Genomic DNA, 13,556 nt, shown 5'->3' with positions numbered 1-13,556 from the left:
CGCTCTCCCTTCTGCTGTCGAGTGGAAAGAGAATCCCGATTGGTTTTCCAATATCGATCTCGACCGGTGTCCAGACTAGACCAATGACATAATGAAAATCGAGCATACGGTTGAGAAAGAAGATATCACTCACGATGCAAAGAATAAAGAAACAACCGCCGATAAAAGTCAACCTCAGAAATATAAAACAAATAAGAATAATGATAATGAAGCAAAATCAAATCAAATACGAGTTCCTCCCATAGTGATCGATGATATAATACAACCTGACGAATTCATACAGAATATAAATATACAAACTGGCAAGTAAATTATAGGACAGATAAAAGCAAATATACTACACACCAGACGCAGATACGCACAGATACGTGCGTTAAGTTGTAACGGACATTAATCTAAAAAAACACACCTATCAACTTCCAGAGGAAAACGTCCTCAAAATTGTTATCGGAGGCCTCCCTACTACAATTAATCCAGTGGACATCACCCAAGACTTAAAAGATAAAGGATTCGACGTCAAATACATCACTCTTCACAGAAACCGACGTGCAAATAGACGAATGCCCCTTTTTCTTATACATCTTGAAAAAAAAACTGATGCAAATAAGGCTATGCATCAAGTAAAAAGAATTGGCTACCTCAGTGTTCAGATTGAATCACTCAAAAGAAAAAAACGCCCCCCCCCAATGTTATATACATGAATCAGTTTTTCACAGCTCCCTGCTTTGCACCAGAGATTGGGTATGTGTCAACTGCGGAGGCTCGCATGTTCCTAAAACGTGTCCAGTACCACTCACGGAACCAGCAAAGTGTTGCCACTTCAATGGGCCTCATCTAGCCGATTTCTCTCAGGGCTCGTTCAGACGAGGGCGTAAAGCGCATAGAGGCATAGTCATAAGGTCATAAAATACGGGAGACCTGTTCACACTTGCGAGAACGAGGTGTAAGACGTGGCCAATGAGAGAAGCTAAATTTGCGCATGCGTGCAATGTCTACAACTTTCCCTCGATTGATTTCCCGCGTTCGCTCTGCTTGTTTTTTTCGTTGTGCCATGGCTTTTTCAGCTCCCCACAAAGTTTTACTCGCTCAACAGAATGATCTTTTATCTGCCCTTCTCATTAGCCAAGAGGCAACGGAAGAAGGTAAAAAACGAAATGGTCGAGAGATATTTTTTTGGAGTGGCCAATACTTGGTTGGCACAACGAGCTTCTTCCGAAACTCAGAAATGGAAACGAAGATTTGTTCTTCAATTTCACTCGTATGTCGGTAAGTATTTAAAGTTAAAACAATTATTCTTATTTTTTATTTTAATTAATTATTTGCTTAATTAATAGCTGTATTTAATAATTTTTTTTCTGTTTCATAGGTTAAACAGTATGACTATTTATTGTCTCTTGTGAGTGAGAAAATGACCAAAAAAAAAAAAAAAAAAACACTTGCATGAGGAAACCTCTGACACCATCTGAGAAGCTTTCTGTATGCTTAAGGTAAATAATTTTGTTATATATGTAACTTAGTCAAATGCAAGTATTTTTTTAAAATATATATTTAAAAGGCAAGCCATAAGGTAACTTCCCCTCAATAAGTCTGTCTCCTGCCTGCTCAAGAATTATTCACTTATGCATTTTTATAAATTTTTTAGGCTTTAATTTGGAATTATATATTTATTCATGGATTTCGATACTTGCACTTGATTTATATATGCTCTCAGAATTTAAATGATAGTCTAGATTAGTTCGCAGCAATAATTAATCATTTATTTCTTTGCATTACTTCATTTTTTAAAATTTAGTTAAATTTAAATTTTCTTTTTATGAATAGAGAATGTTTGTTAAATTCAAATTTCATTCGTTGCAGCAATGGCACAAGAGAATTATTTAAATTAAATTTAACTTTATTATTTATTCTTTTGAATATATGTGTACATATCTTATTTATCTATTTACACATTATGACCTCAAGCTATTTATGTTTTATCTTGGTTTTCCTACATTTATTCATTATTATAAGAAGCAAAGTGTAGAATAACTAAATTCGGTTGATCTTTACATTATGGTAACTTGGCGTTTTTTTGGCGACCAACTCTCCTACAGCAACCCTCTATTTTTTTTTTTTCCCGCCGCCATTTTGTCTTCACGAAGTAAAGACATGTTTCTTTTCTTTTTATCTACTGAACACTTCTTCCAACAATCTACTAGCCGAATTACACTTATGCTAGAAATTTTATCTAACAAAACTGCTTAATCATGACAAATATTCACTGCAAAATTGGGAAAAAGTGCACAATACCATACTCCTTACGCGTTTTTCAAAATAACACATACACATAAACCATGTACACGCCGACTTATTTTTACTTCAAAAAAATCCCAGAATTGCACAAAAATGGCATTGCGCACACTCTTCACTATATCCTTGTACACTGCTTTTTTCTCATATTAGAAAAATTTCACGAAAATACATGACAATTTTCTCAATCTTTAAACCCGGTAAAAAGAACATATATGAAATTACCTGATCGCGAAAAAGTAATGAACATTTCCACATATAAAATAAATAAAATATCCAAAAACTTTTACCTCTAAATCATCTATTACATTATACACGTCACCAACGAATTCATACCGCAAGCATTACAAATACTTAGTATCAAATATGATATATAATGAAAGTGCTAAATTTTATCTGCTAATATCCTAGTTATAAAAATATTATTTAACACCTTGACTGCTAGGAGCATCAGTGATAATTCAACGGTGGCCTTACTTTTCACAGCCAACACTGAATGTGATTCACAGGTTTTTTATTGTTTGGAGCCATATAAGTCACTGGTGCTTCACAAACACACAGATTTACAGGACTAAAATTACTGCAATGGCCTTACAAAGTTGCTTTATATTCTTGGTTTCTGGAAACTTTTCTATGAATTATTACAATTTTAATACATATTTTGCTGCAATATCTTTTAAGTAATTATTATTTACGTCGAAGTACGACAACAATGTTGTAATTAAAGGGATTGTAGTGTTTATTTAACGAATATGAGAAATTTTGAACATTTTAAGATGTTTATACATTCACTAGGTTATTCATTTTTGGTTATATATGGTGTTTCCCTATTTGTTTAATTTTACTAATATCTACTATCAAGACAATGAATTCTTGTGCTGCTTTATGGTGAATTACATTGTAAACTAATTATTATTATTTATTTATTAATTTATTAAATATTTAGACTAAGTATAGAACTGATTTTAAGTTAAAGGGGACAAGAAAACATAATTAAAAAGTCTAACGGAGTATTTTACCTGACTTTCCTGTGGCAGTCAACGTGTTAATTCACGTGTAATTGCCCTGTTCCTTCCCCTTATCTTTTTTTTTCTCTTTCTTTCAGGAAAACATGTTGAAATAAAAGCTCCTGCATTGGCAGGTTCGACATATACGAACTACAAAAAATTCAACAGCATAGTGTTGATGGCATCTTGTGACGCAAATTACTGTTTTGTATTTGTAGATATAGGTATAATAATTCTCATAGATTATAGTAATAATGTTGTACCCAAAATATTTTATTTAAAAAATTACATATACGACTTTAATAAAAATTTTGTACGTTTCTTTTTAGGTAATTTTGGACGCATCAGCGATGCAGGGGTTTTTTCTAATTCTTTCCTGGGACGAGCAGTGGATCAAAATATGCTGAATCTGCCACATGATAAAAAGTTGCATAAAAGTGCAAGAGTTTTGCCTCATGTATTTTTAGGCGATGAAGCATTTGGTTTGAAAAAGCATTTTTTGAGACCATATCCTCGGACCAGGAGTAATTTATCATGCTCAGAGAAAATTTATAACTACAGACTCTCTCGATCAAGAAGATGCATCCAAAATGCATTTGGCATACTGTCATCTCACTGGCAGGTTTTAAGAAAACCACTTCTTTTAACTCCAGAAAACAGTGAGACAGTTGTAAATGCCTGTTGTTGCCTCCACAACTTTTTAATTAAAGATGGAATTCAGAATGGTAACAAACTATATTGTCCCAAAATGTACGGTGACTACCCTTTGTTGAACGGAGAGGTCCAGGATGGGCTCTGGAGATGTAGTGAAAGTTTGAAATCTGTTTCACAACAATCTTCAAACAACTCCACAAGTCTCGCCAAAAATATCAGAGATAATTATGCCGAGTACTTCGCAAACGAAGGTTCTGTTCCCTGGCAAGGAAAGTATATCTAATTTTTTATAGAGAGTTATAGGGCTCATGGCGATTCTCTCTCTAAACAAAAAAAACGAGTGGAAGTAGTTACCGCAAGGTCACTAGGAAACACTGCTATTTTATATTCAAACAAAATAATTACATTAAGAAAGTACAAGGCATACCTTTTTTTTAATGACAACTCAGAAACATACTTTGACAATAGCCTTATTGTTATAGGAATACACTAAATATCTGCAATGGCATTTTTGAATCAAACTTATAGAATGCAATATTGAAATAAGTATAGAACAGCATATTTCTGTGCAAAGCAGTATGGAATATTTCTGCATTGCACTGTAGTACTACTCTCTAAACTATAAACATGCACATGCATATATATACAACCTTCTTCAATTTTTTATATATAATTTCTTTTAGGAGAAATACCATATTCTAAATAAGCCTAATTTAAAAAAAAAAGAAATTCCTGAGGATAAATGACAGATAGCCTGTATACAACATTTTTTCCATTTTGCAGGTGTGAAAGCAGTTAGCGGAAAACAGTACTTACCATACATTAATTATTTTTCTTTTTCCAATCAAAAGGAACATGCACTACCAGTATCATTATCACTAGTACTAGTATCCCACAACTGGTCACCATGACCTGCAACCACAACTAAACTTGTACAGTTCTATGAAACATTCTCCCAACAATGGATTTTATACTCAATCATCAAATACATTTTGTTGTGTTGCCAGCTGTTTGTATGCATCTTATTTCTAATCATTTTCATGTATAAGCCGCACTCCTGAATTCCATATGCTTTTTCTGGAAAAATCTGATGTTTACACCACATGACTTCCTTGTACGGAATATTAAATTATACGCATTTTTTCTTGCATTTCATTTAAACTTATTGGATTGAATTAAACCTACTTCACCAACAGCGCATAAACCGCAATAGAATAAATGCTTTCTTTAAAATTCACTTTATTTGTTTACCATAGCTACACTCTGGTTCTAGGTTCACTTAACAGTATTATATTTCGTTCATATTATAACTCAGAATGCACAAAATTTATATCATGTAAAGAATTATCTCGTTGCCACATGTTCTATTCACATACTATAATAAAGTTAGAACAATATATAAAAGAAATTAAGCAAGCAAAACAAAAAAGAAACAGTTTTTCACAGACGATTGAGTATTTCTCATTCAATTAATTCAGTTCTCACTTTGCAACAAAACAAAAATACATAAAAACTCAAAACATCTGTATTAAAAATTACAAAGTAAATCTTAAACACTTATTTCCTCGAAAAAATTCCAGAAAGGATTAAGCATGATTTAATTCGCAATAATAAATGAAGGCGTTATCTTTGTTGTTGCGAGCTACGTTTCTCTAGATTGGCAGCAAATCCACTACTCTGCTGTTTCAAATGTAAACAAGCAATGGCCGCCATCAAAAAAAGATTATTAGGCTTAGCGGCACTTAAACAACTTCGAAATTGTTGATAATTCTAAAAATATTGCATACAGATTTACTAAAGGCATAAAAACCTTAACCGGAAGATAAGAACAACATAATTCAATCATTTTTAAAGCAAAAAATGTACAATTTACAACCATATAAGAGTAAAGAAACTGAGATCACTGAGCCGGGTAACAGAGTGGATATATATATCAATATATTTATATATGTTTGGTGCGGCCGATTGCAACCAAAATTTGAGGTGCACATCTACATGTTATAGCAGTCCTGTATACAAAATTTCAATGTTCTGAGGCTACTCGTTTTTGAGTTATGCAAGATACGTTCGTACAGACACCAGGAAAAATCCTCTTCAGAATTCATTTTAAAGCAGTTTTATAAGTTTTGGAGGAAAAGAGTCTTTTATTCTGTCCTTATGTACAGATATCACGCAAATGCATCGTTAAATTTGCATTCGAAGAGGTCAAAATGGATATTTTCATTGAAATATGTTTGCTGTTTGAAACTTTTTGCGATAACAATACTTCCTTTTTACTTCGTACAAGGAAGTAAAAAAAGCGGGGTTACATTCGAATACAGTACAAAGTAAACAATGGTATTACTTTTCTTAATTTCTGTAAACTTCACTCAACCTTTGTAACACGAGACATCTTCTTACTTGGATTTAATAATAATTCAAAAAGGCTTTTCCTCAATATGTTCTACAAATCTTAACAATCATTATGCACTTTTTTCATTTGCTGAAAGATTAAAATTACAAACACCTATGTCTTATCTAGAAATTTCTACTAGAGAAATGACAAGAATTTAACGCATCAAAATTTCTGTGGATAATAAATAATAAATGCTGTGTTATTCATTAAATTATACACTGTGCAATGAATTGTGCATGTTATTCATTTTTATCAAAAATAAATTCCTATGATAGATAACATAATTCAAAACCAGAAACAAAGATCAGCAGGAGACCAAAACTGTCTAGAACTGTGACTGTTGATTTAAGGATACATCACTGCATTTTTTTCCTTTTTGAACTTCGCAAGAGCATTTTCTCAAAAGATTAATCTTTTTAACTACTTATACGAAGCCTATGTAATTAAACTGATTATTGTTCTTAAAGTGAAATTAATTTTAATGTTAATATTTTTATGGTCAAAACTGCACGAAGCCAACAATTCATGATACCAATTTGATGTTTTAATAAAATGAATTTATAAAGTTTGTTTGAAAAGAAAATCAGCACTTAAAGCAAATAGCAATACCATATTTTCATCTTTTTCAATAAATTTATTTTAAAAATAAATAAATAAAATATTACAATAAAAATATTTACAAGTAATTACAATAAAAATAAATAAAGAGATATTTACAAGTAAAAAATATACAAAGAAATATTTACAAACATGCATTTTTTAAAGAATTTTCATAATAAATTGAAAATCATACACAGCGTGCATGATCCTGAGCTTAACTTTTGCTTTTAAATTTTCATCCATATTTCTCAATTTGTTATGAAAACTCATTAAAAAATGCATGTCATCATCACAGACTTCTTTGGCCATCATATCGCTATTTGTCTTCATCAATTTCAAAATTTGCTCTTGAAAATTTTGACCCTTTCGTTTCAATACTTTTGGAGTTTCCAAAGTTTCATTTTGATGATCTTCGTCACAGGACACATCCAGATGATTGACATCCTTGTTATCAAATAGGTCCTGTGACGAAAGAATCTCTTCCTCAGCAACAGGAAGCAGTGATGCATTGCTGCAACTAGGCCCATCCACTGCTGGTTTTACATTGAAACGAGTGCTACGTTAGAAAAATAAAATAATACACAATATTAAAATAAAAAAATTGCCACTACACACAGAATTTAAAAATTCTAATATACATGAAGATTTAGTGAAACCTTGTTAAATAACTGCTTATTTATTAATGAATATATTTAATAAATCCTGAATAATAGTTTAACTAAGGCTTACACACTATGAGATTTTTAATAGGAATTATTAATAAATACATTAAAGAAATCTTTGAGTATCAAGTTTATTTTTATTCTGTTCTAGGAGGATCTGTATACTGAAGTTGCAATATCATGATTTAAGTTTCTTATCTATGTATTATTCTCGTCACTGCGAGATAATTATCAGTTTTACAATGGCCTTCAAAATCTACATTTTCATTTTCTAAGTTAATACTAGACATCTAGAATTCCGGATTATGAACATCAATTTCTTAATTAAAATGTCATTTTTGGTTTTATTACATTCAAAAAATAAAAAAATATTACAAATTTTTAAAATTAGTTTTATACCTAGTATCTAGTTTGCATTACTAAAAATAAATCTTAATCATTTAAAATATGCTTTTTTTTCATGTACTGATAATATATTGTACATTAATAAAAAATCCTCAATAATTCCACTTAGTTTTCCTAAGTGGAATTATGTTATATTCACAACTTAATATCAAAAAGAATTCATTAAATTACATAATTTCTACATTTTTAACAGGCTTGTGTTATAGTAGTTACAATCCGTAAAACAGAATTTACCGCCTATGTCTGATAGTATCCTCTAAAAAGGCCATCTGCTCAGCAAGTGGAAATTTTCTTATTTTTGATGCAGCACCATCACCGCTTCTTGTTGTCAAGGTCTTCTTGTACCTGATGTATGACCTTCGGATGCACTTCCAACGGTACTGAAGCTCTTTCACTGTAATAAATTTTTTTAAATGTATTATATTTCACGAATTAATTTTACCAGAACAAGTTGTTAAGATAGTAAATGTTCATTTAAGTGAAAAAATAAATGTCTACTTGAAGTTGCAAAATTTTAATAAATACACCCATTGCCATAAAATCTTATGCCTCATGAAGTAATTGTAAGATCATAACAAAATTTGACAATAAGATATATGTGCTCTGAATGACATACACCATTTTCTCTGTTTGGAATGCTGTCGCACTTGACTACAACATATGGAACCAGGTTGTCTTTAGCGATGAATCAAAATTCAATTTGGGAAGACCAATTATAAAATTTTACTTTGCAGGTTTTAAATACTACAGTGTTAGGCTAGAAGTTAAATATCAGACAGAGCTCACATATTTATTTAACTGCCATGAAAATTCAAAGTTGGTAAAACATTTTTATTGCTATTCCACAAAAGATAAATAATGCAACAGTATTTATTTTCAACAACTACATTATGAAGCATGTGTGGGGATAAACTGAACAACTTTTGATAAATAATGATGATAAATTGTCAAAATAAAAATTTAAAAAAATTGGGTGGATTTATGATAGAACAAAAAATTTGTGTAAAAATGTGTATTTCTTCTTACTGGTGAACCATGTTATTTCAAAAAAAGAGTTGGGTGCCATTTTTTAAAAGCATAATTATAATTTTCTACAAGCTTTATCTTTGTGGCATGCAAACATGGTTTGGTATCATATGAATACCTTTCTTGGGGGCCAAAGGATTAATTATTGTTTCATATATCAAATATATGTAACCTGACAGAGGAAGTGGAATTTAACATTTTGTAATTGATCTAAAATGTCAATTTGTCACATAAGTTAGTAAGATAATACAGAAATAGTATTCAATCAATAAATCCAAAAACTAATCCTCTCTACTTCATTCATAAAACAAAACATATTCAGAATTTCATCCTTCAGAGTAAATAGTTTAGAACATAAATGTGATGACATATCACTATAATGTGATATGTTATTGAAGTAACTGAGATGAATGTGAATTATGTTCGTAATGAAGTTTTTTAAATAATTTTACTAGCTTGGTCAAACATCAATCATTTTATTTTTTGAACTTGCACAACTAAAACATTTCAAGTTCAAGGACTTCACATTTCTCCCTGGCTTTATTTCCCTATTATTTGGCTCCATAGCAATGTAAAGGCATTACACATGCTTACTAGTTTAAATTAAATTATTTTCTTTTTATTCAATAAACATGGCATACATATCCATTTTTAATTTTAACTTCTACAAAAATTACTACACTGTTTTCTTTCTATGAGACTGAAAGAAATTTAAATACATAAATAAAGATAAAGGGAAATTTTAAATGGTTTGAAAAGAGTCAACGATACACTAAAATTGAATTTTCTTTGATTTCACCTCACTGAATAGGTTTCTCTTTCTTATTCTGTGATAACAAAAATAATAATAGCAATAATAATACAGATAAATGAAAACAGCCAAACATGCAGATTTGAAACTTTTGCATATCTTTGCTTCAGATAAATTTCTATAACAGTATTATATATTTTTTACTTTCATTTTCCAAAAATAGCTGTAGATCTTTTAACCAATATAAATCAAGTTCAAATTTTCTTCTTGTTAATATGCAGTTAAAATAAAAATTGTTTATATTTTGGAAATTCAAATAAAATTTGTAATTAAATCGCATTCTGACACTGTTAATTTAGTAAACTGTAATGGTTTTCAAATGATGAATGCATGTATACATACATATATATATATATAAATCATTCACAGTATCCTACATATACCCATAATCATATCAGCATAATAATGACAGACAAAATCAAATTTAAATTAACAAAATCAAATTTAATAATGGAAAAACATGTATGTTTAAAAAAAACATGTATGCAAGAGACAAGTTAAATATGAATGCGAATTTAATTAAGACCTAGCGATCTAAATAACAAAACAAAAAGGGCAAAAAATTTACGGTACTATTCGGTTTCGAGGGCCGTAAAAAATCGCCAAACTATTGTTAATGCCAATGCTGCCAAAAATAATTGCGGCAACCTTAATAATTGCGTCAAGAAAGGAAGTATTATAGTAAATAACTATTTAAGATTGATGTTTTAATTTAGATGAAAGGTTAATTTCATATAATACTTAATTTATTATTATAATTTATATGAAAAAGGCTAAACAGGAATGAATGAAAGCATATGAGTAAAGAACTATTTCAGATCATTATTATAATTTATATAAAAATTGCTAAACATAATGAATGGATGCCTGCATCGCTATTTCGCTACCGGCTTATTGCTAAAGCATAATTTCATCTCGTTGGTTGTTCAAACGTAATTTTCTATAATGAATGATGCCTTTCCTTTGAAAATATTCTCGGTAAAGTGCAGAATCACTCACTTACTTGTTTGCCGCTTTTTACAAGGGTAAAAAGCAATTGGATTTTTGTCAATTTTCTTTTACTTTTTAAGTGAACATAGGTCGATGTGTACATAGATAAAGTCAAGGGTGTGCGCAGTGCCATTTTTGTGCAATTCTGGGAATTTTTTTTAAAGTGAAAATAGGTTGATGTGCACATGGATACTGAGTATGTGCAATTCTTAAAAACGCGTCAAGCAGTGGGCGATTCTGCACTTTACCCAAAATTCTATTGCCGACTTTTCGTCATGGCAATTCCCATATTATTAAATCCATAGGATATCAAAAAAGGATTTAAAATCAAAAAATGATTTAAAAATTAAACTAGTATTTCAATGGCGTCTTAAGAAATACAGAACTATATAAACTTACGCAATCTGAAATCAGCGCGTACGCCAGATTTGGCGTGCTGTTAAATGGGCGCGTTTGCTAGATTTGGCGCTTTTGCGCATACATTTTCGTTGCAATTTTTTTACGGCCTTCGAAACCGAATAGTACCAAATTTACTTACCACCACAATTTGTATCCTCAGCAATCATCTCCCAGGCTTTCTGAACAAGGTTCAGATTTCTGTGGTCCATGGATCTTGCATCCCAAATTACGGGATGGTTCTAGACTCCAGCGATTAAAATTTCATTGGACACGATGCGCTCCATATTAAAAAAAAATGTCGCCTTCGAAGTGACAGCGAAATTGTCCCGCTTCGTTTTAGCTTCGCTGTGATTGGTCGACGCTTATCCCAAACTCGGCGTAAAGTTGAAAACTTTCAACCTTGCGCCACGAGCCTTAAACCAGATTATGTGACGTAGCACAGACTGGTTGCCTTGGCAACGCAGCTTGGCTTTAACCACTTATGTCCATTACGCTCTCGTCTGAACGGGCTCTGTGTCCGGCACGCCCAAACTCAGATAAATCCAAGTTCATACCAAGTGCAACACCTAAAATCAAGACAGAACATCAAGAAACAACATCAAGACAGAAACAGTACCACCTACTAATACTAATTCAACACAAAATAGCAGCGAACACTCCCAAAAATCCAATAGCTCTCTAGTCTCCGGAATTTTCAGCTTCAATAGTCTCAAAGATGTATGGGAAGTCATTATTAGTGGAATCAAGCAATTTAAATCAGCAACCAACACAATCGAAAAGTTCGGAGTCATTATAGATGTCTTAGAAAAAATTAGCAACTATTTTTAACAATCCAATCAATAACAGTCGCAGCTCACTAAAAATACTCTCTTGGAATGCGAACACTCAGTTTGGCAAAAAAGAAGAATTTAACTACCTAATTCAAGACCTGTAACCAGACGTAATTCTTATTCAAGAAACTCACCTGAAGCCGTGCAAAAAAGTACTAATAGCAAATTATAATATCTACCGGACAGACCAGGACACAGGAAGAGGGGGGAGGAATTTGCACCTATGTCAAAAGAGGTCTTGATCATCAAATTCTCCCCAATAATTCAATCTCATTTGAAAGCAACAGCATAATAATGAAATTCAACAATCAAAGATACATAATCTCTAATATTTACATCCCACCAAGAAATAACCCGAACATGATAGAACTAGGAATACTACATTCTACAAACTCTACTGCAATAGTGAAAGGCAACTTCAACGCCAAACTTAGATTATGGAATCGTAACTCATCTAATAAAATACGCAGGTAAATTTTCAACCTCATTCAAAATAGAAATCTTAACATACATGTCACCGATGACCCCACCCATTACGGGTACAATAGCCACTTTACAATAGACTTTTTTCTTTCCAGTAGCCTAACTCCAACCTGCACCATCTCTGCCATTCCAGCCTTAGCATTCGACCACAACCCGATCATGCTTGAAATATCCACTAATGCCTACTCCCCAACTTTGGAACGGTGTGTGGGAATTACAAATTGGCCCAAGTTCTCCGAAATTTTAACCTCTACGATATCAGGCAACCCAAAAATTGAAAAAAAATCCTAAATAGAAGAAATTGATAAATTCACCCAAAATATTCAACATGCCATCAATCTAGCTACCAATAACATCAAAAACAATTCTATGCCTCTCCCCTGGGAAATCAAGGATGAGATTAGAAGAAAACACAGGATTCGAAAAATCTGGCAAAACTCTGGAGACCCATTATTAAAAACCAACTCAACAGGATCCAAAATGAAATTAAAAGAAGCATCGCAGATTTCAAGCAAGACAGATGGAAAAATTATTTAAATGACTTATCTACAGAAGACAATAGCCTTTACAAAATCACTAGAAATCTCAAAAATAGTTATAAATAAATCCCTAACCTTCACACCAGCTCCGGCGTCGTCTATTCCAATCAAGACAAAGCGAACGCTATTGCAGACACTTTGTAAGAAACATTCACTCATAACCTTGACCCATATGATAAAGGCACAACAAATGTAGCCTTGTTAACAACTTTTGCAATACCCCTGGACCTCGCAACTTTACTTTCCTTACAAATTCTATCACCGTAGCGGAATTTATCAATTATCAGAAGAAAAAGCCCCAGGAGACGATGGAATCACAAATATTGCTCTGAAGAATCTTACCATCAACGCCATCACCTGTCTCACTAAAATTATCAACAGCATCATCAAACTGGCTTATTATGCTAAAATTTGGAAACACGCAATTATTGTTGTCTTCCCGAAACCTTACTCCAATCCAGCAATT

The 13,556-nt window shown here is 31.9% G+C and overlaps 2 protein-coding genes across 3 annotated transcripts; one reads left to right on the top strand and one right to left on the bottom strand.

The window, feature by feature from the left end:
- Positions 1–1,027: 1,027 nt before the first annotated feature.
- Positions 1,028–6,845, top strand: LOC146995014 (uncharacterized). Of its 2 annotated transcripts, XM_085825219.1 has the most exons (4): positions 1,028–1,266; positions 1,367–1,487; positions 3,395–3,520; positions 3,626–6,845. In XM_085825219.1, exons 3-4 carry the CDS (start codon positions 3,475–3,477, stop codon positions 4,231–4,233), a joined length of 654 nt encoding a protein of 217 aa, XP_085681345.1. In that variant the 5' UTR covers positions 1,028–1,266; positions 1,367–1,487; positions 3,395–3,474; the 3' UTR covers positions 4,234–6,845. The 2 variants fall into 2 exon arrangements, 1 of the variants encoding a protein (XP_085681345.1); XR_015043459.1 differs by lacking the exon at positions 3,626–6,845 and having other exon boundaries at positions 3,395–3,617.
- A 108-nt stretch (positions 6,846–6,953) lies between these two features.
- On the bottom strand, positions 6,954–11,462 carry LOC146995013 (uncharacterized). Its single transcript, XM_085825220.1, has 3 exons — positions 11,378–11,462; positions 8,247–8,406; positions 6,954–7,501 (listed from the first exon to the last, which is right to left on the bottom strand). The coding sequence occupies exons 1-3, from the start codon at positions 11,445–11,447 to the stop codon at positions 7,105–7,107; spliced, it is 627 nt and encodes a 208-aa protein (XP_085681346.1). The 5' UTR covers positions 11,448–11,462; the 3' UTR covers positions 6,954–7,104.
- Positions 11,463–13,556: the final 2,094 nt, after the last annotated feature.

This window comes from Stegodyphus dumicola, chromosome 10, assembly GCF_044657685.1.
Source record: "Stegodyphus dumicola isolate Sdum_Otavi_A_Nest chromosome 10, ASM4465768v1".
NCBI classification, from domain to species: Eukaryota; Metazoa; Arthropoda; class Arachnida; order Araneae; family Eresidae; genus Stegodyphus; species Stegodyphus dumicola.
The sequence above is the reverse complement of the archived record's forward strand: the minus strand, read 5'-3'. Positions and strand labels throughout refer to the sequence as shown.